General features: G+C 43.7%; 2 protein-coding genes across 2 annotated transcripts in view; one reads left to right on the top strand and one right to left on the bottom strand.

The window, feature by feature from the left end:
• Positions 1-4,046: 4,046 nt before the first annotated feature.
• Positions 4,047-19,718, top strand: part of LOC310880342 (uncharacterized protein) — a 232,441-nt gene continuing 216,769 nt past the window's right edge. The window contains exon 1 of the transcript XR_014571638.1: positions 4,047-6,176. The gene's annotated coding sequence lies outside the window, so the exon portion shown is untranslated. The remainder of the gene's footprint in view (positions 6,177-19,718) is intronic.
• Positions 7,180-18,501, bottom strand: LOC310880340 (tripartite motif containing 13-like). The gene is made up of 3 exons (XM_083796015.1): positions 13,196-18,501; positions 12,566-12,724; positions 7,180-9,599 (listed from the first exon to the last, which is right to left on the bottom strand). Exons 1-3 carry the CDS (start codon positions 13,367-13,369, stop codon positions 9,009-9,011), a joined length of 924 nt encoding a protein of 307 aa, XP_083652141.1. The 5' UTR covers positions 13,370-18,501; the 3' UTR covers positions 7,180-9,008.

Below are 19,718 nucleotides of genomic sequence, written 5' to 3'. Positions count from 1 at the left end.
AACTACCTGTACATGTTTGAAACCTCTGAAACGGTCCTAAATTGTATAGGAAATAAACTTTTGACAAATGCTTTATCTTCCAACTTGATTTTGTCCACTTCACAGCACAGGAGAAATAACCTAAAGCAGAAAGCGTGTTTGTAAAACCAATACTTCTTACCGTAACTGTTTTACTGACATCTATACGTGATATAGAGATTAACAGATGCTTTGAGGCATATAATGAATGCTATAGTACATCCTTATATGAAAAGACCATTTTGCAACTGTAAATGCATAAACAGCTTGTTACAATAGACTTTTATTCTAATGCTTAATTTCAACTTTAAAACTCAGAAGATAAAATTAAATGTAGCAGAAAAGTCAAAGCTGTAAGTTTAAAATAAAATAAAACTGTATGAAGATTGAAACCGAACAGGTGAAGGGCGTTGTTTTTTTCTTTGTGCCAAGTAAATTCACCTACAGTGAAACCAGGCACTGACCAAGAAAGTAAATACTGTTTAATCAGAACGTAAGCCTTGCCAAGTGAAGGCCAGAGGCCTTTTCAGGAGTTCTCCAAAACTTACAATTTAGTACCTTTATTTGGACATGGTAGTCAATTAAGCAGCAATACAATGGATTAAGCGTAAATAAATAATACCAGAATACTTGTTTGAACTGGCAAATTCTACAGAGGGGAGAAAGAACACAAGCAGTTTCAGTGCCCGCTATACTAAGATATAGATGTGCTTAAACTCTAAGCATGAGCAGCATCAAAGTCAATGCAGCTGGAAAGGGAGATGTATCTACTACAGTATTTCTTTGTATTTTTCATACAGCAGCATAAGATTAATGCCTCTGTCATCAATAACGTCTTTGACATTTCTGATTGAGACACCAGATAAGATTTTCACAAAATCTATATTCCCCACTTATGTTTAATTGCTTTAATATTAAGTGTCCTGGTTTTAAATAATTATAACATGAAATATTACTGGATTGTTCCATTTTCAATTATGTTTAATTTTCATTTATTTTTTCTGATCATACAGTTACAGAAAGAGTGTAAGTATCCAGAAACCACAGCTTGAAAGAAATCTGAAGTCACTGCTAACCGCTCATGCACGGAATGAAGCGTACCTGCAGAAAAGTAAAGTATGTGATCATAATTAATAACTCTTGAATGTGAACAAAGAATGAACATAATGCAAATTGTAGCATCTTCTGTATGTACTCAAATTTTTACATCAGTAATAAGCCATCTCTATATAAGTGATCATAATTCTTTAGTTCTGGAATTAGACTATATAAATAAATGGTTCATATTCCTAATTTAATTCTTTCTATGCTAGTCAAAAATAAGTACTGTTAACATATTTCAGTTATACAAATTGCCTCTTGCTGTATCCATATACAGCAACACTTTTCAAAAAATAATATTAGTAATCACAATGGAGAAATAGTTTACTGTCTAATAAAGACAAATAAAAAAGCAGATGTAGTGTGTCCAAATCAGTGCGTAATCAGTGCTCCAGCGCAGAAAAAAGGTTGACTACTTACTGTGGCACCACCATGGCAGAGCAGAGCACCTGCATTATTTCAGTTGACAAACCAGACTAAAGAAAAGCCTCTGGAGGCTTTTAAGCTTTTATGAATACTTTGTTAAGTATGTATACATGCACATTTACCTACATGAAGATGTTGGAAGTAGAGATTATTGAAAAATAAGCCAGTGAATGTCTTTACAGTATGCAAACTGACCTCATCTTTTGCAGACACGTTAATTCTGGATCCTGTTGATTGAGAGTATGTTACATGACAGAAGAATCATTGTCATGTTCCACGTTCAGCGTACAGTATTCCCTACACAGTAGTGGGGAACGTTGGCTAAAGCCTCAGTAACGTTAGGTAATACTTCACAGTAAGAAAACGATTACCCTAAAATATCTTATTTTCATAAATCCTTTTGAATGTATGTTTGTCAGCCAGTACTTTGGCAATAGAAATATGTATGTGAGCATGCCTCGGTTTAGCTACAGCTGCTAATGCCATGTAGGTCTCAAGGCATTTCTCAATGGAAGTCATCACTTCAATTCTTCCTGCTTCAAACAGGAATGTACGTTTATCAGTATACAGACGTGTATTTATTCACTGTATTTGTCTCTTATGATTTACTACTAGTAAGTGAGCTATGCTTTTGTTCCTACGAGGCAGGTTAATTTATCAGAATGTAGACAACTGAGGGAAAAAAGTGGAAGAAAGAGAATTTTTTTTAAGCACAAAAGCTTGCTGCTATCTAACTGACACTGCTTCAATTTACCAAAACAGTTAGTATCAGTTTTCTTCCAAAGAAGAGCAATTAAGGAAAAAATCCCTTTTACCTACTGGGAGAGCATGTTACAGACAACTTGTTTGGCTTAAAGTTTGCACGTTAATATAAATACACAAATTCAGCAAATAATCGTGCTAATACACATAAAAATGTTTTCAGGAATGGTGTTATATTAATTGCTAATATAATTAGCTACTGCCTATTATAAATCGTGGGAGCCTTTTATTTAGGAATGCAGTGTTTCCACGACTAAGCAACAGAGGAAGACACAGAATCCATTTATCAAAAGGAAGGTAAGAACAAGGATTCTCCTTGGTGGTGGTAGTAGCAGTAGTAGGGAAACAAAGCAAGTAATTTGATTTGTCTACATTTCCTTTCGCCAAGTCTCTAATCTGATTACACAAAATAACTTCTTAGTGTGACCCATAGAAATTGATGTCACATTTCAGGACATTTGGTGAGAAGTGCAGCGGAGAAGTTGCAACCAACAATTTAGAAAAATATAAATTGCCATACAGCTGACATTTAATAAGTTCATCTTAATGAAGATGGCTACTGTAGGGCAAAAAAAAAAGAATTACTGAATTATTTTGTAAAGCTGCCTGGACTAGAAAGTTTGAGGAGTCACCACAGGTAAGCCCTAGGGTAAGTTTAGGCTATTCACATGTGAACAGCACAGGTCAACTCTGACAAGGGGAGACTCACAACTATACAACTGCTTCAGTGAAGTCCCCCTGGCAGCTGGGGATGAGAATGTACTTGAAGTAGAAAAACGATGCTCTATTTATTAAATATTCCTTAAGGAAATTAAGGAAACATTATTGTTTTTAAAAGGACAACTTCACGTTTTTGTATTCTCCTCCGCCATTAACTTTGAGCCCAGCTTATCACAGAGTAACACCGCAAGATGATGCCGCCTCCACCACGGAGGGAGTTGGCCTCGGCGATCCTTGGGGGTCCCTTCCACCGGGGGCTGTTCTACGATTTTAACTCTCGAAGCGCGACGCCACGCGCATCTCCGAGCCAATTTCTCCGCCCCGCGTAAGACCTGCGTTACGAGCAGAAGCCTGCCGGCACTGCTGCAGGGCGCCACAACGCGAAGCGGCGGCCCGGCTCCCCGCGGGCTGCGCTCCCCCCGCACGCGAGTTCCGCTGTGAGCGCCCCGCTCGGCCCCGAGGCGCGCTGGGCGGGCCGAGGCTGCCGTCGAGTGGCCCCGGGGCCGCCCCGCGCAGCACCGGCTGGCGCCGCGGCCCCGTCCCAGCCGTGCCCCCCCCCCCCGGGGCGCTCGGTGCCCGCTCCCCCGGGGCCTCCCCCCGCCGCCGCCCCCCGCCCGCACGCCCTTGCGAGCGGAAATGACGTACCCCTGCGCTGACGGCATCCGCGGCCTATCGGCGGCGGGCGGCCAGCCCGGCCCGCCAGTCAGGAGCGGCGGGGGGCGGCACTTCCGGGCCTGCCGCTGGGGGCTGGGGGGGACGCGGGGGGCGCGGGGCGGGGGCGGCCCGGGCCCGGTGAGCGCCGGCAGGGGCGGGCGCTCCGACAGACGCCCCCCGCCGGGAGGCCCCGGGAGGCGCCGCGCCCCGCCCCCCGCCGGCCCGTACGGCTGGGCCGGGCCCTCCGCCGCCCGCAGCGCCCGGCGGGGCCCGCGCCCGGCCCCCCCCGCTCCTCCTCCCCCCCCGCCCGGCCCTGCGGTGCGACAGCTGCCCCGCGGCGCCGCCCGGTACCTGCGGCAGGGTGACCCGGAGCCGCGCCGGGACCCGGATGGAGTCGCGGCCGCTCCTGCCGCCGCTCGCCGCGGGGCACCACGGGAAGGCGCGACGCGCCCCGCTCCGCCCGCACCATTGGCTGCCGGGCCGCGAGCCCCGCCCCCGGGCGCCGCCGGGCGACGCGTCCATCATCCGCTCTCTGCGCGCTCATTGGGCAGCGCGCCGCGCGGCACCGCCTCCGCCTGGAGGGCTGGCCTGTCATTGGGCGGGAGGAAGGAGAGGCCCGCCTCCCTCCGCCATTTATTTGAAGGGGGTCGGGGGCAGCCCTAAGATGGCGCCCTCGGCGGCACAGCGCGGGGACGGGCCCTGAGGGCCTCGCAGCCCGGGGACGTCCCGGCCGCTGCTGGGCCCTGGCAATGCTGGGCAGGGCCGGGCCGCCCCCTTCACCGAGCCCGGCCCCCGCCGCGGTGCCCGGTGTCCTTGCGGTGCTCGGGCCCGGCCCTTCTCGTTGCTGCCCCGTAGGCTGTGAGCTTATCTCCCGGCCTGCCCCGTGGCCATTTTGGTGTAGGTCGGCGCTTCGCTCCGGTGTTGGCTCTTCGCGAGCTGGAGGCTGAGGCTGACGCTTGCGCGTCCAAAGGCCAGCGGTGGCGGTGGGAGCCTAGAGATAATGCCGAAACCTCTGTAAAGTGTGGCAGCAGCCCCGCGCACGTGGCCCAGTAGTAATGCACTGGGTAAATAAAAACAGCCATAACAAAAGCACCAACCATCACAGAGTAGGCTGCCTGACTTAATCACTTACAGTGTCTTTGGCAAGCTGTCCTGTGGGTTTGAGAAATGGTAGTTCAGGATTAACCCAGAAAATGTACACGCAGTTTTCTCTGAGGCACTCGTGGTAGCCTCCTGGAATCAAATAGTGGCTTCTCTCCTTCACAGCACCGACAGGCTTTGTTTTCATCGTGTTTTTGTAGTCTCTTTGAGTAGATGGTTGAATGAGCAACAAAACTGATGTTTTACTTGCTTTGCTGATAACATTCTCTGATAAATGATACCCTGTAACCAGGACGCACCCAGTCAAGCATGGTGCATTTAGTCACTGTTCCTCACCCTCCTACCCCTTCAGCCTTCCCTGCCACTGCAGTGAGCTCCCCAAGTAACGAGTTTGTGCTGCACCTTGCCGAGACAGGGGTGAAGCTGTCTTTTGCACCTGCCACCCTTGTAGGTGATTCCTGTTTTCATGTTACTTGTCTCTACAGTTGGATAGGATAAACCTCTAGCTTGCTTTCAACACTATTGTTTGGGGTTTTTTTTGTGTGTGTGGTTTGTTTTTTTTTCAAAGTTTCTGTGTTTTTCTCTCTACTCCTGTTTTTTGTTTTTATCGTAAGGAAGCAATCTGACTTGGAAGTGTTATGTCAGTGTGTTGTTACTTAATCAAAGTATATTTTTGAGGTATATTCTTGATGAGTTTCTTAATGTTGTGGGGATATGCAGGGCCTGTAGGGCACGTAGAAGTCTTTCAGAGGAGGAGCGGTGGTCCTTCAGCCTCAGTGCCAGTTTTCCGGACTAGTAAAAGTTCAAGGAGGAAAATGCTGTGTTTAAAAATAGCCTTTAAACACAGATCTCTTTTCTGTGTCTTAGTTCTGACAAGATCAGTAAGATAGAGATACATTAAAAAGTGTGCATGTGCACAGAGAAGTCTTTTCAGCCTTTGTAAATACACTTTTCTTTTCTGAGAAATTTTGTAAATAATGAAGCTTTTGTGAGTGCTTGACAATTCTGTAGAAGTTTAGAATTCATATGGCAAAGTTCTTACATGTGTGTTGTCCCATCTTACTTCACAAATAATGATTCTTGTCACAAATATGAGAAGGGAAGATGGGGCCTTGTTTTCAGTGATCAGAGCAACAAACAGATTAAACAGTCTGACCTCACAGCTTTCTGGATAACGCCACTGTTTTGAGTCTGGAAAAAATTGATGTTTTTTTCCAGAAAAAGTACTGGTGCTTCAACAGCTAAAAGGCGAACCCAAATGCAGTTTTCATCCTTATTCGGGTAAAACTTTGACACACAGATTCTGCCAGCTACTAAATTACTTTTTAATTTTTACTTTTAGGAGAAATTTGACTCATTTTCTGATGAAAACAGAAGCTGCAGCCCCTGTTAAGGTGAGAACCTTCTCTCAGGTCTCTAACCGGGCACGAGGGTCTCTTTTGTAGCTCCTGCACTTCCACGGTAGGTCACAAGATGGGGTATGAATACCCAGAAAAGATGACTGTCCGATTAAAACATTCCACAGTGAGATGCTATTTTACCATTGTGTTATGCCCAGGCACTGTAATAATTCCTGTTCTTGCAGAGACAAAAAAATTACAAGAAGTAGGCATTATGAAGTTTTATTTTTCAGGAGTTATGTTCAGAAAGGTTCTAAGAGGCATTATGTAAACTCAAATACACATTTCTAGTAATTTACAGATTATACTGTCTGTAGTGAGGATTGCTGGACAGAACAGGATTTGCTAGCAGAGCAAAGTGCTACAATAAGGAAGTCAATTCCAGCTGTTAGATAAACAAGAAGGGATACAGAAGCATTTTTCAAAAATGAAACATTCTATAGATGACACATTTATTTTCAGAGCAGGAAATACTTAGTGCCTGATGGTGTTCTTTCAGGCCTGCCGCTTTGCCAGATGCAAGCTGATTCATGGGTGGCTGTTGTTCATTATACCCGTAATTGGAAAGTGACATTGTTTTTGGCTTAGAAACCAGAACAATTCCACAGCGTATCCAGTCAAACACTCGGCAGTTGTTGAAGTGGCATTTTTTCTTCAGAAAGTGAATCATTTTATCACTTTTTGATAAACTGATGTCTTGTATTTTAACAAGAAATGCCAGTCTATCTGTTTTACTGGAATGCACATAGTTTTGGACTAGTGGGTGACTTTCAATTGTAGTAGTTATTTTGAAGCTGATTAAGGGACATTGAAACTATGTGTCTTGCAGTGTAATATCCTAGGGAGAATTTTTGATTTTGCAAAGTAGTGCCAAATAGTTCTGCTCACCTTACTCTCTATTTCTTTAGGACAGATAGTAATTTGAGAGTTTGAAGTCTTTTCCCCAGCTAAAAGTGGACCACAGCATACAAAATATTGACAGCAAACGGTATGGACAAACACAGTTGGTATGAGTACAAAAGAAAGGAATTCAGATGTATAAACCACTTGTTATGACAAACTTGTTAAATAAAGTTCTTTGGAAATGAGGTGATGTAGAAAGCCTAAGTTCTGGCCCTGGCTGGTAGAGGCAGTAAGCAGCTGGTACCGTGCCACTGGCCGCTGAGGATTTCCTCATACAGTAAGTGAGCTTTTGTTAAGCTAAATGTAAAAGATCAGAAATGATGGTGACATTATTCTGAACGTTTGACTTGTAAAGCATTGCTTGATGGCAGCAGCAAGTGATTACAAGTTGTAACCTTAGTCTTGTGAAGCTCAGTTTACCTTTTAAACACAGTATACCTTTCAAACACAGTATACATTACAATTAAGCAGCACCTGAGGAGCACCTTGGGGAAGCACCTTGTCAGGGTCTAAGTGAGAAGCAAGAGATGAAAGCTTGATAAAATTTGTGGTTGGTCCCAGTTCTATTCGTTCTGTGAAGCAGTGACATGTAAGAAAAAATGCTGGTTCACATGCCTTTGCAAATTACATAAAATAAGAAGACAGTCAGAGTAGTGAAAGTGAAAAAGGTGTCAGAACACCTGGCCATGTTGAGGCTGGGGAAGTGTCTGAGCCTAATGTAGAAGTGAATGGTCACACAGCACTGGATCTAGTGAAACCTGTTTTCTGTTTGTTTCTGGATTTTCCATTATCTAGTAATATACAAGTAACAACTGAAGCTTTTCTCACAGTTTGACTCAGTCTCATCATTCACCCTCACTAGCAACATCTGTGTGCACACAAGGAGGTTTGGTACTGGGTGTGGGCATGCAGGGCTGAGCTGTAAGCCTTCAGGGTCAGGGCTGTGACCGGTACCAGCCCCGGGCCTGATTTGAAAGGACATTTTAGAAGGAAATCCTTCCATGTGTACAACATAATGATCTCCAGAGCCCTATGGACTTCTTTTCTGATAGTAGAAATAGCATTTGACATGCCCTGTGTTTGTTAGATTTCCAAATAGTTCTGATACTACCGGAAGAGTCAAGGGAAAGTCAGTCTGATAACTTTTCATTTTTCCAAAGTTAAAATGTGTAGAAATTGAGCAGAAGTTACCCTGAGAAGCAGAAATGCTTTTGTATTAATTAGCAAAGGAATGTAGAGAACCGATGTAAAGAAAAAAAGTGGTAGGTAGGCCCCATACCTGCAGTTTAAAACGTGAATTCATATGAATGTATTGTTAACTGTTCTTTGCTTCACCACTGGGAAAAAATTATCAGGCAGATAACCAAATACATGAAGTGTAGTAGCCTAGCGTTTATCATTTTAAAACAACTTCAAATTCCTTTGTAATTCCCTTATGGAAGTTATAGCTTACCTTAGTAGGTAGGTTTAAAAGGAAGTAACCGTGTTTGTTTGTGGTTTAAAGCTCAAATTTAGGGCTTGGGATGTGAATTACATTTTTAATAGAGAATAAACTCGAAGCATTTGCAGCTGTCAGAGTCACAGGAAGGAGGCTTAATTCACAGAACGTGTTGGGCACAGTATCCTGCCTGCCGTCTCTAAATCCATGTTCTTAGGCAGCCTGTGTTACTGTCTTAGGCTACTCTTTTACTGCCACCTTCCAACCAGTTACTAATTTGTGGTGGTACGAGAGAGAATGCAGCAGAGTGCAGACATTAGATACCTCTCATTCTGTTCACATTTCAAGGTGATTTTCAGTTGTTTGGTGGAATACATAGGCAGCACATATGACTGGGAAATGAAAGCTAAATGTTAGGAGATATTGTTTTAATTCATCCTTTCAGCAAATCTATAAAGGCTAAGTTTTCAGTGCTGGTGTTCACTTCAGTGCTGCAGTGTGGATGGAGCTACATTTTCAAAATTATCTTGGTGGACATCATTTGACTTCTCAAATAGTTGCAGTACTTGCTTGCAGAAGGATTGATCAGGACTCTGACCTGAAAAAACAAAGGCAGGGTATTCCGATCTGCATGTCTCGGCTATGTCAGTGGTACTTGTTAACATCTCCTGGCATGCACTGGAGAGATAATCCTTGATGTTAATTCCTTTGATGAGCTCTTCAAAATACTGTTTCACTGATATTTTGTACGTTGGTGGATCCTGATATGAAGCTTTTGCTTCTAGCATTTTTTCAATTTTTTCCTTGAGCTTTTTGTGCTCCTGCAGAAATTGTACAGAATTTACATGCTGTTCCAGGAGGGTTTCCATTTGATGATAAAGCTGTCCAGAAGCTTCAGCTTCTTTTGAGATTACTTGCAGTGTCTCCAGTTTTGTAGAATAGTCATTGCGTAACTTGGAGTGCAGTTCAGCCATTCTGTACAATATGCCCTTCAGCAAACCAGTTCCAACCGTGTCGATCATTACCTTGGTGTCAGTAGCATCAGCTGTTAATTCATTAATCAGCTTTTCACTTTCCTGAGTGAAATAAATTGATGAAAAGTTCTGTTGCATCATAATCATGTCTCTGAGCAGTCAAGTTTAGAATAGTCAAGTGCATTTTTAACTTTCAAAATACAATACCCCTTGTAGGTTCTCTGCTCTAAAAGCTTAACAATTACGGCACCCATTAGTGCTCAAAGCCAAATGAAAATATAAATAATTGTAAATGCCTTTTGAAACATTAGGATCCATGGCAACAGCATGGAGCTGTGACAGGGGAGGGTCAGGCCGGGTGTTAGGAAAAGGTTCTTCACGGAGAGGTGGTCGGGCACTGCCACAGGCTCCCCAGGGCAGTGGTCATGGCCCTGAGCCTGCCAGAGTTCAAGAAGTGTTTGGACAGCGCTCTCAGACACGTGGTCTGATTTTTGGGAGGTCCTGTGCAGCGCCAGGAGTTGGACCCAATGATCCTTGTGGGTCGCTTCCAACTTGGGATGATTCTGTATTTTTCACTCAACGATTCTGTATTTTTCACTCAAAGAATAAGCTACTTACTTTGAGACTTAGGCACTATTCAAGCTCAAGATACCTTTGGATGAAGTTCAAAGGGTAATGAGGTGGCAGTTTTTTCCACCAGCCCAGCTCTGAAGTGCCTTCTTGTAAGCCTACTTCCCTAGGAAGGACATCGGTGGCAAGGTATTCCACAGGAATACCCCGAGCTCCGTACAGGTGTTACTACAGGCGTTTGGGATGGTACATTGCACGTACTGCATGTCCCTTGCAGAGAACAGCAGTTTAAATTTGCAACCCCACATTCAGTAATACATCCTAGTATGTTTCTCCATCCATTTAATGAACCCAACCAAATTTTGAAGATGTGGGAATAGCTTTGGTAATCGTATCTCACACTATATCTAGGTGAAGGAGAGACAAAGAGCGCGTTGTCTGGCCAGGGCCAAAATCTACCGTTAGATTAAAATATGTTCTCTCTTCCTGCTATGCAATTTTATCTTGTATGGCCTAAACCTCCTTGGAAAATTTGTGTGCACCCTCTTTTGGGGTACATCAGCCAGCATAAACAGCACGGCCAGCCGATCAGAAGAGGTGATTCTCTCGCTATAGTTAGCATTGCTTCAGCCTCACCCCAAACCTGTGTGCGGCCGTGGGCTCCACTGCCTGGAAAGGCCGTGAAGGAGCCCAAAAGCAGCCAGAGCAAGAGCTGGAGGAAGGGAGGGCTGAGGTGCATGCCACGAAGGGAGGCTGAGGAGGCCGGGGCAGAGCAGGCTGAGAGGCGGCCGGGCTGCGCCCTGCAGCGCCCTGAGGAGGGGAAGGGAGCGGGAGGCACCAGGGGGGCTCAGGCCGGGCATGGAGAAATGTTTCTTCACCACCAGGGTGGGCAGGCACCGGGACAGGCCTCTGGGAGGGCACGGGTGCCCAAGGGGCACAGGACAGTGCCCTCAGTAATACGCTTTAACTTCGGGTTAGCTCTGCAGCGCTCAGGCAGGGGACTCAATGACCTTTGTAAGGTCCTTCCAACTGAACTACTCAATTCTATTATAAAATCCACAAATTGACTGTCTGCCATCAGAATCCAAACGTAGCTCTCTAATCTATCCGAGGAGCGTGTGATTTTGCTAGTGTTATCGCTAATGTCACTTGTACCTTCCTAGCGTCCTCATATTTCTTGTGAACCAAGTGTAATTTTTTTATAAATTCATTTTTTCTTCCCTGGTAAGCTTCTGATACTTTAGCAACGTTGTGGTTTTTGTGTTTTCCAAAGAGTTTACAGATGGCACATATAGGCTCGTCGTCAGTCAGACACATCTGAGAGGAAAAAAGTACACGAGGAGAGTTAGTAGCTCTATAAAAGCAATACAAGTCAAGTAGCTTGGTGGTTTGCCTGCTATTAGCTACTGTTAGAACTGCCAGAACTGGGTATTGCTGGTGGTGCTGCAGTGTTTGTCTTCCAAACAAAGACTGCTGTTACACTGCATCTGTTCCATTGATCTTTGCAGTAGGGCATAGATGATACAAATTTTGCCAAACTACATGCCGCTTGGTTGCTGTCCAAAAAAAAATGTACTGCCTTCCTCTGTGTCGTGAATTGTGCTACCAGCACACGCAAGACTGCATGTTTTATAGGGAAAAGACAACTGTGGGTTAGTTCAGGAAGTGTTTTTCATGCCTTATCATGAATGATAAAGGCAGAGACCTGTGTGAAAAGCGATGAACAATGACTTCACTGGTGGAGCAGCAGGGGATACTGGCATGGCAATGTAAGAATGAGGAGCAAGCAAGAAGGCAGACATACTTTAAATTATTTGTAGTATGTGAATGAGAAGCTTGAGTGACAATGCTGCAGTGGCAGTAGAATGACTGAACTATTTGACTTGAGGAATGAGAGCTTGGCCTCTCAGAGATTTGATTTCAGTGGGACTGCTCCTGTGCTAACCTCTAGCCATGCAACTGTGGCTTTTGCAGCTAACTTCATTAGTAGATAACAGGGAAATAGAGTGTTGGGTGTGAATTATGGAAGGGAATTCTGGCCCTTTTTAATCATTTTGGCATGTTGCTTAGAAAAGGCAAAGATGACACACAACTTGGTCATCCTCAATAGGAATAGATTTAGTCCTGCAGTTACTCAGTCTAGAAGGCTGAGATTGATTTTTAAGAAAGGTTACAGCTCTTTTGGAGTTTACGAAGCTGCTTGCGAGAGGCTGCGGAAAGCTTACAATTAGTAGGGTGGATAAAATTATTCTGGGTAAGGAAATCTTAACAATAGTCGGTATTCACTGATTTTTATACATTGGAATAAATTGAGATAGATTAATATTATATATTTTGGTATTCTAAGGACTTTGTTATGTTTAAGGCCTTCATTAAGTATTGGTTGTCCACTAAAACTTCCAGTAAACATATATTTTTTATTTAGTATGTACTTGAAACATCCAGGACAGACAGCGTGCAAATTACTGAAAGTAAAAAGAGTAGATAAGAATTCATACCAAGTTCACGTTTTCCCCATGTTCTTCACACATTTGGGACAACTGTTTTTGCTCCTGCACACAGGTTTTTTCAAGTTCATCTTTAAATTTCTCCAGGATACTTTCAACTAGGCTATTTCTTAGCAGGCCGACAATTCCTCTGCCTCTCAGATAAATTACCTTCAAATGAGAAAAATAGTAAAATAGATTGAGGGACACAGGAATGGCTTGTTTCTTTGATAATCTGGTATACCATAGAAAGATGCATTATATTTATTTATTTATTACATTCTGTACTATTTCACCGTGGTTTTGAACCACAGTGAAATAGTACAGAAATACCTATGTGCCCATTTCATTCAAACATGTATATTTTAACTTTGAGGCTCCTAAGTGTCACCTGCCCGTACTTTGCCTCTGAGTATAGGTGATGCTATTGAAGTGACACGGGTGTCACACTATTAAGGAACAAGGGAGTGACCTGCTCCTTTCCTTTACCTGTGGTGTGGCATGGTATTCCTTGCAAGAACTGTGGCCCTCCAGTGAAGAGTTGGGGCGTACCTCCCACTTCAAATCACAACAAAAGTCTCCTAACTACAAGAAGTCCCACCTGCCCAGCTCCCCCAGGGGACACAGGTCACCCCTACTTACTTTGCGGCACAGGGGGCAGTGGAAATGGCCGTTGACGTGGTGGCAGTTCTGGTGAATTAGGATCTTTTCCAGACATTGCTTGCAGAAGTTGTGTGTGCAGGACAGGACCAGGACTGGAGGGGTGAACAGCTCCAGACACACGGGGCACAAGAGCACCTCTCTTAAGGCTTCCATGATGGTGTTTCACCACATGATGAAGACCTTTCCTGGCTGCTGCCACAGCCCCTCTTTGCTGGCAGCCTGGTACTGGCGTTCTAGAACCGGCCCCAGTCTCTGTAGTAACATCTCCATGGCAGCAGCAGCTCCCTTCTTTGACATGCTGGCAGTTTAATTGGATCTTCTGCATCTCCGATCTCACCGAGCCCATGTGCGAAGTCACTCTGTTTCACCAGAATGTTCTCCTTTCTGTTGGAACACCTTGGTCTTGATTTAAGCACTCTCTCGGGTGTTCAACACGCAGAGATGGCATCTCTGCCGGCAAACAGGCCGGCATCTGTTGCTCTGATTAAGAGTTTTGAATCTCAGTGCAAGACAAGTTCCTTGGGGTGGTCAGTTATTTTATTGCCTGTATTTTTTCATTTAGAATTGTGTCTTTTGTTCAGTCATTTCAATTCACATTTTCATTATCTTGTGCTGAAAGCTTCTTCAGAAAGTCAGCCTACACCTTGTTAGCAGTATTTCTTTTATTTTCTTTCTATCGCTAACCTCTTTAAAACTTGTTTTAGATAATGGAATCACTCGTGACATTGAAAGCTAACATGGCATCTGGGTGAGGAACATTCCAGTAACTAGTTTCTGGGGATTTACTGGCAGATACTGAAATGCATTAATGGCTTCTGTGTCCGGTGTTAAGTGTCCAACAGGCATAACCCCTGCCATCAGTAAGACCAGCATATTTATCAAGACACTAGTCTCACTGCTTTCAGACGAATGTAGAAATCACATAAGGCATTTCTCATCTACTGTTAAGTATGTCATAAGTTGCACAGTAACTAGGAAATTAGGATTAATAGATTAATGACTGAAAGAAATCAAGGTAAATGAAGAGGTATAGCCATAAACAGGTGGGTAGAGTGCCTGTGTGCACGCACACTGATCAGACTTAGCTTCTTTGGGATGTTAATACCTGATTGTTACAGGAATTATGTTTGATCTTTTGTCATCTCTAGCCCAACCCACAGTTATCTGTGGGTGTGATTGGAACTCTGGGGCAGAGCTGGCTGGTATTACTGTGTTTTGCTTACTTTGGACATTCCTCCTACACAGGAGTGAAGATTTGGCATTGAAGTCTCTGACATACATAAATTTTATATGTAGCAAACCCATGTAAACTACATAGAAATTAGGAGTGCAGCCAGCAGACCTCAGTGCAGTAGTTAAGGAGAGTTATTTTCCCCCATCTTTCTCATTCAAACCTTTCCCAGAGAAACCAAGAGGAATAAAAGGTGAGGCACCATGCTAGGAATTGAAGACAAAATGCCTGCTTGAACGTTCAGTCTGGTTGTAACCTCATCAGAGCTTTCTAGTCACTGGTACATTTTGCAAATAATTTGTAATCCCTGTTTTCCAGCAGCAGCCTGTTGCTACTCTCATCTCTAGTCCTTCTCCTTTTCCATAATCTTTGTGTCCTTGTATTGCGTGGTGCAGACTAGCAGAGGATGCTCTAAGGTGTGCTCTGTAACTGAGATGGGATGTGCAGGTGTAAAAATAGGCACGTGAGGGGAAGTATCAATAGGAGTGCGTGGAAACCTTGTGTGGGAAGTACAGTGTTATTTGCAACATCTACTGCAGTCAGCCAGTGTTACTGCCAACACTGAACAGTTTTTGGCTTCATGTTATTATGTAGGACATTCACTTTGAATTTTCTGTACTCTAAATTATTGTGGAATAAGTTTTTCTCTCAGTAGAGCCCTTTTCTTAGTGTGTAGTGGGGCTGCAATGCAACCAGGATTCAAGGAGTGATATATTCACTGTTTGGTGTTTGATATGTTAGAGCTGAATCAGAGCTATTTTTCTGTTTCAAACTACGGTAATTTTTTCATTCATTGTCTTTATCATTTCAGTCTTTGGAAGCCATTCACTGCCTGCATGCCAATTATCATTGAAACTCGTAGAATTCATTGCAATGTAAGGAAACTCACCAATTGTCCTTTGAACTTACGATAAGTCCAGGATACAACATACTAATTCTTAGCTGACATTGGCTAACCCTTATAATAGCACAGAGGTCAGATCGCTTGGATAGATCAGGCAGGGGCAGGTAACAGTCCCACGGTGCTGCTGGTTTATGGAGCTAACCTGATAGCCGCAGCATTTGTATCGTGTCCTTCACTATATCAGTACAGGCCAAAATGTGGTGCTGAAACACGCCTGGTGTCGGCGTGGCAGGGGGAAGAGCTGGATGATGTTGCCTTCTCTGGTACATAGAGGGAATCACAAATACGAGCTGAGTGTTGGACTTGACTAACATTTCCATGGAACCAGGTCATTTTTCACTTGTCCAATAGAATAGAAATCAGCTGTAATTAAAAAAGATAGCTATTGAGGTCATATCCTCCTTAATGGATGTATAAAAGGTAATTTTTTGGTAAACTAAGTAAAACTTTGGGAAAAAAAATTACATGCTATGACAAAATGTTCATTGGAATACTTAAATGGAAACTATGATTTTCAAGACATACATACATAGGTATGTCTGTCAGAGATGAGTAGTATTTTAACATCCACTCATTTTTAATAGCTTGCCACCTACTGATTTCTGAGACATGAAACCCTTCTTGGCAATGGAATTTTTTAACACCAATTATTTGCTATCTGGGTGGATTTTTCCTTTTGAGACTTTGGAGTGAGGCTATTTAGACCCATCCCTTATGCTGCCCACGGTTGGGGTAGGTTTTGAAAAAGAGGCCTTTACCTGCTGGCCTACACAGAAGCCCTTCCCGTAACCACGCACTTCTCCTGCAACACAGAATACTTTTTTTTTTTGAGTAACTCAGTGTGCGTTTAATCTTTAAAAGTATTTAAGAATAGAATAGAGAATAGATCTATCTGAAGAGCTAAAAGAATCTTCTTAAGCTTAGGTAACTCTTTCTCAGAACTCAACCATAATTCCATGGTCACTTGTACCACTGATAAAGTTACTATCAGTGAGGCATCCTAAATATATTTGGAAGTTTTTGTTGGCTGCAGAAGGGCAGCTTGCCTTACATTAAAATCTAATTAGTACAGTTGTGTCATTCTCTTAGAAAAAATATTGATTCTCTAATGTAATATTATGGCATGCAATAAATGCTACAATAAACAGTATCAGCACTGTCAAAAGCCGTATTGTGCTAATATGTGTGTATCCTCCTCTGCCTGACCATTGGGGTGGGTATAATCACAGTATGTCTTCCAGTACACAAGCACAAGTTCAGCAAAGATGCTCTGAGACCTCAGGGCAGTACTCTGTGAATTGGCTTTATGGTATGTAGGGTATCTCAAAGGAGTTTTCCAAGTTCTGGCTGGCACACAAAGTAGGTTGGTGTGGCTTTTTACGTCAAGTCTTCTACCAGTTGGTTAGTATGAGGGTGTGGAGACATGTGAGATCTCTGATCTCCTCGTAAATGGTCCAATGTTGTCTTAAAAGACAGTACTGATGTTATTGAAGCAGGGGAGGAAAATGGACTAGTGGTAATTTTGCTGAGAAATATGGCCATATTAGTGCACACCAGGGTAGATCAGTCAGGATGTACAGGATGGGATTGTGTCAGTGATGTTCATATTCTTTTCTCTTTTTGTGTGTGTGTTTGTTTGGGGATTTGGGTTTGCCTGTTTTTGTTTTGTTTTGTTTTGTTTTGTTTTGTGTTGATTGTTTTTAGATTGGGTGCCATTTTGAGTCAGTTTAAAGGGTGAACGAACCATATCTACACATTTTCTTGAGCCTATCTGGAACTGAATAGCTCCCTTGCAAAATGGGTATGGGCATTAGATTTCTCTTTTTTGTGTGTTTGTATACAGATAATTTGACTCAACATTTACTACTAAAAGTGTAACTGTAAAATAGCTGAATAGGTGTAGGAACCTATTTTTAAGGATTCTAAGGTGTTCTAAAGATTAGTCCCAAGCCTTAGGCTGTATTGGAAACTGGAGTTTATAATTTAGCAGTGTACTGCAGCTGGCATGTGTCCATAACCAGCAGAGGGAGTATAGAAGCTGTGAGTTTAATTAAAGTAGGGGAGAAAAAAATAGGTTGTTTTATTGTGTCCCATGAATAAGTCTGTCTATTCCACTGTTTGTAATACATTGGTCCCTATCCACTCCCCTCCAGAAGCCACTGGAAGAAAGTTGGTCTTTTCCTGCTGTCTCGCAGGTTGCCAGCCCGGGGGTTGTGGGAGATGGAGCACCTCCAGACTGTCTGCTGCCCCGCAGCTGTAGCTGCCCTGACAGTGTCACCTCTATCAGCTGAAGCAAAAGCTTCACTGAAGGTAGTGATGAGATTGAAGCCTTGTCAGGACCGTGGTAGGTGAGACCTTGGACAGCAGAAGATGAGGTAATAGGAAGAGGTTTCTCCCTTATGGGATCCTATTTTCCTTCCTTGCTGTCACCAAAGGTGAGGCTGGTGAGGAAATGCTGGTGGTGGGACAAACTTCTTTGAACAAAGGCCTCTAGACACAAGTTAAACCCAGGAGTGGTCTGTTTCCTCACTGTCCTTGGCGGTAGGGCACATGAAATGTTTGTGTGCAGGTGCATAGCTTTGCTCTCTGACCCTGGAGGAGTGATGCTGCTGGCCACGACCAGGTGGTGTGGAGGATTCAGCAGCTGACTCAGGACCCCTCAGCAGTCATGAAGATTAACTGTTTAATCTAAAGCTCTCACTAATTCTGCTGTGACAGTTTAGAGGATATTCTGAGATCTTGTAATAAAGGTCTAGGAAGAACAAAGTGGGAATCAAAACTTGTCCAAGGCAGCAGTACAGAAATTCCACAAACTGCAACAGCGGGGTGGCCTCACATCCCTGTTGGCACTGACGCTCCCCTGTACTCAGCCAGGCTCAGGATGCTAGCGGCTCCCCGGTGTTGTGTTGTGCTAGCATGAAGCGTTGACACTTGGCAGCATTCAGCACTTTCCCACCTGTCCCAGGTTCGCTGCAGGGCTTAGCAGGACGGCGCTTGCTGCTGTGTCTGTGGTGTGGCATTTCCAGCACAGGCTGTTCTGCTGGGCAGTGCGGACAGCTGTCACAAAGGGTTGTGGTGATACGTTTTATCATGCTTCTAAGTCAGGGCTGCACAGAAAAAGACCTCTGCAATATTGTATCTCTCTTCTCTCTTCTTAGATGCAAAACTGCTGGCATGGTGAATTTCCTCACTGGTAGATGTAGAGGCTAAGAAAAACTCGGTCTGATTTTTGTTTTGCTGGTTCACAGGTAAAGCAGTAACAGGTAAAGCAGTAACCATGGAATTCATGCCCAGCCTGTGTGCTACTTTTGGATCTTGACTTCTACCTAAGTTTTCAGCTTCAAATATCCAGCTAGTGTCTCACGTGTCTCCTTCTGAATGTCAGGTTCTTTTTTTAGATTCTTTCATATTTTAATATCTCGTGTTGGCTGACAGAATCACAGAATATCCTCAGTTGGAAGGGACACACAAGAATCATGGAGTCCAACTCCTGGTTCCATACAGGACCACCCCAAAATCAGACCATGTGTCTGAGAGCATTGTCCAAGCATTTCTTGAACTCTGGCAGGCTCGGGGCCATGACTTGTCTGGGGAGCCTGTGCCAGTGCCCAGCCACCAGTGAAGAAGCTTTTCCTAACACCCGGCCTGAACCTCCCGGACACATTTCCGTGCCATTAATGAGGAATGGCCCTTTACAGGTACTCACTCTAAAGAGTATGAAGCTTGGAGCAGGGAGCTTGCTTTGCTTTCTAAAATTCTGCAATTGTTTAAAAGGGAATATTGGTCAGGCTGGAAACAAACCTCTCAGAATTGGTCCTGTAGGACTTCTGATCTCCATCGGATCTCCAGCCTCCTGTATGGAGAGCAACTTTTCATTTGGCAAACATGGCAAACATCTCTTGCTAAGTTAATTTGTTGAAAACATGTCCTATCTTTTTTTAATTATTATTATTATTTTTATTAAGCTGCTACCCTATCATATGTCATAAATCAAAAGTAAATTGACTGCACGGTCATCTGTAGAAAATAGATGTGCAAAGCAGACCAGGTAGTGCCACTGAAACCTCTTATGCCATGTCACTGAAACAAAGGGAATTCATTTTAACCTGTACTACTAATTTTAGTGAGACTGTGCCACACATTGTGCTCGTGTGGGAGCTGCTGTCATTACCCATTGCTTTTCTTCAGCTCTCTGCAGTATGGCAGGAGAGGGAAAAGGAAGAAAAGCAATAAATCTCAATTTATTATTTCTAGATGGGCTTTTACTGATTGTCCAGCAACCTGAAAGCACAAGAATGAAGCAAATATTGCATCCTGAAGCCACTGGCCATCAGACTTAAGATCCCTTTCCCTTCTCAAAATGGTTT

The sequence above is a fragment of the Anser anser genome (assembly GCF_964211835.1).
Source record: "Anser anser genome assembly, chromosome: 12".
Lineage (NCBI taxonomy): Eukaryota > Metazoa > Chordata > Aves > Anseriformes > Anatidae > Anser > Anser anser.
The sequence above is the reverse complement of the archived record's forward strand: the minus strand, read 5'-3'. Positions and strand labels throughout refer to the sequence as shown.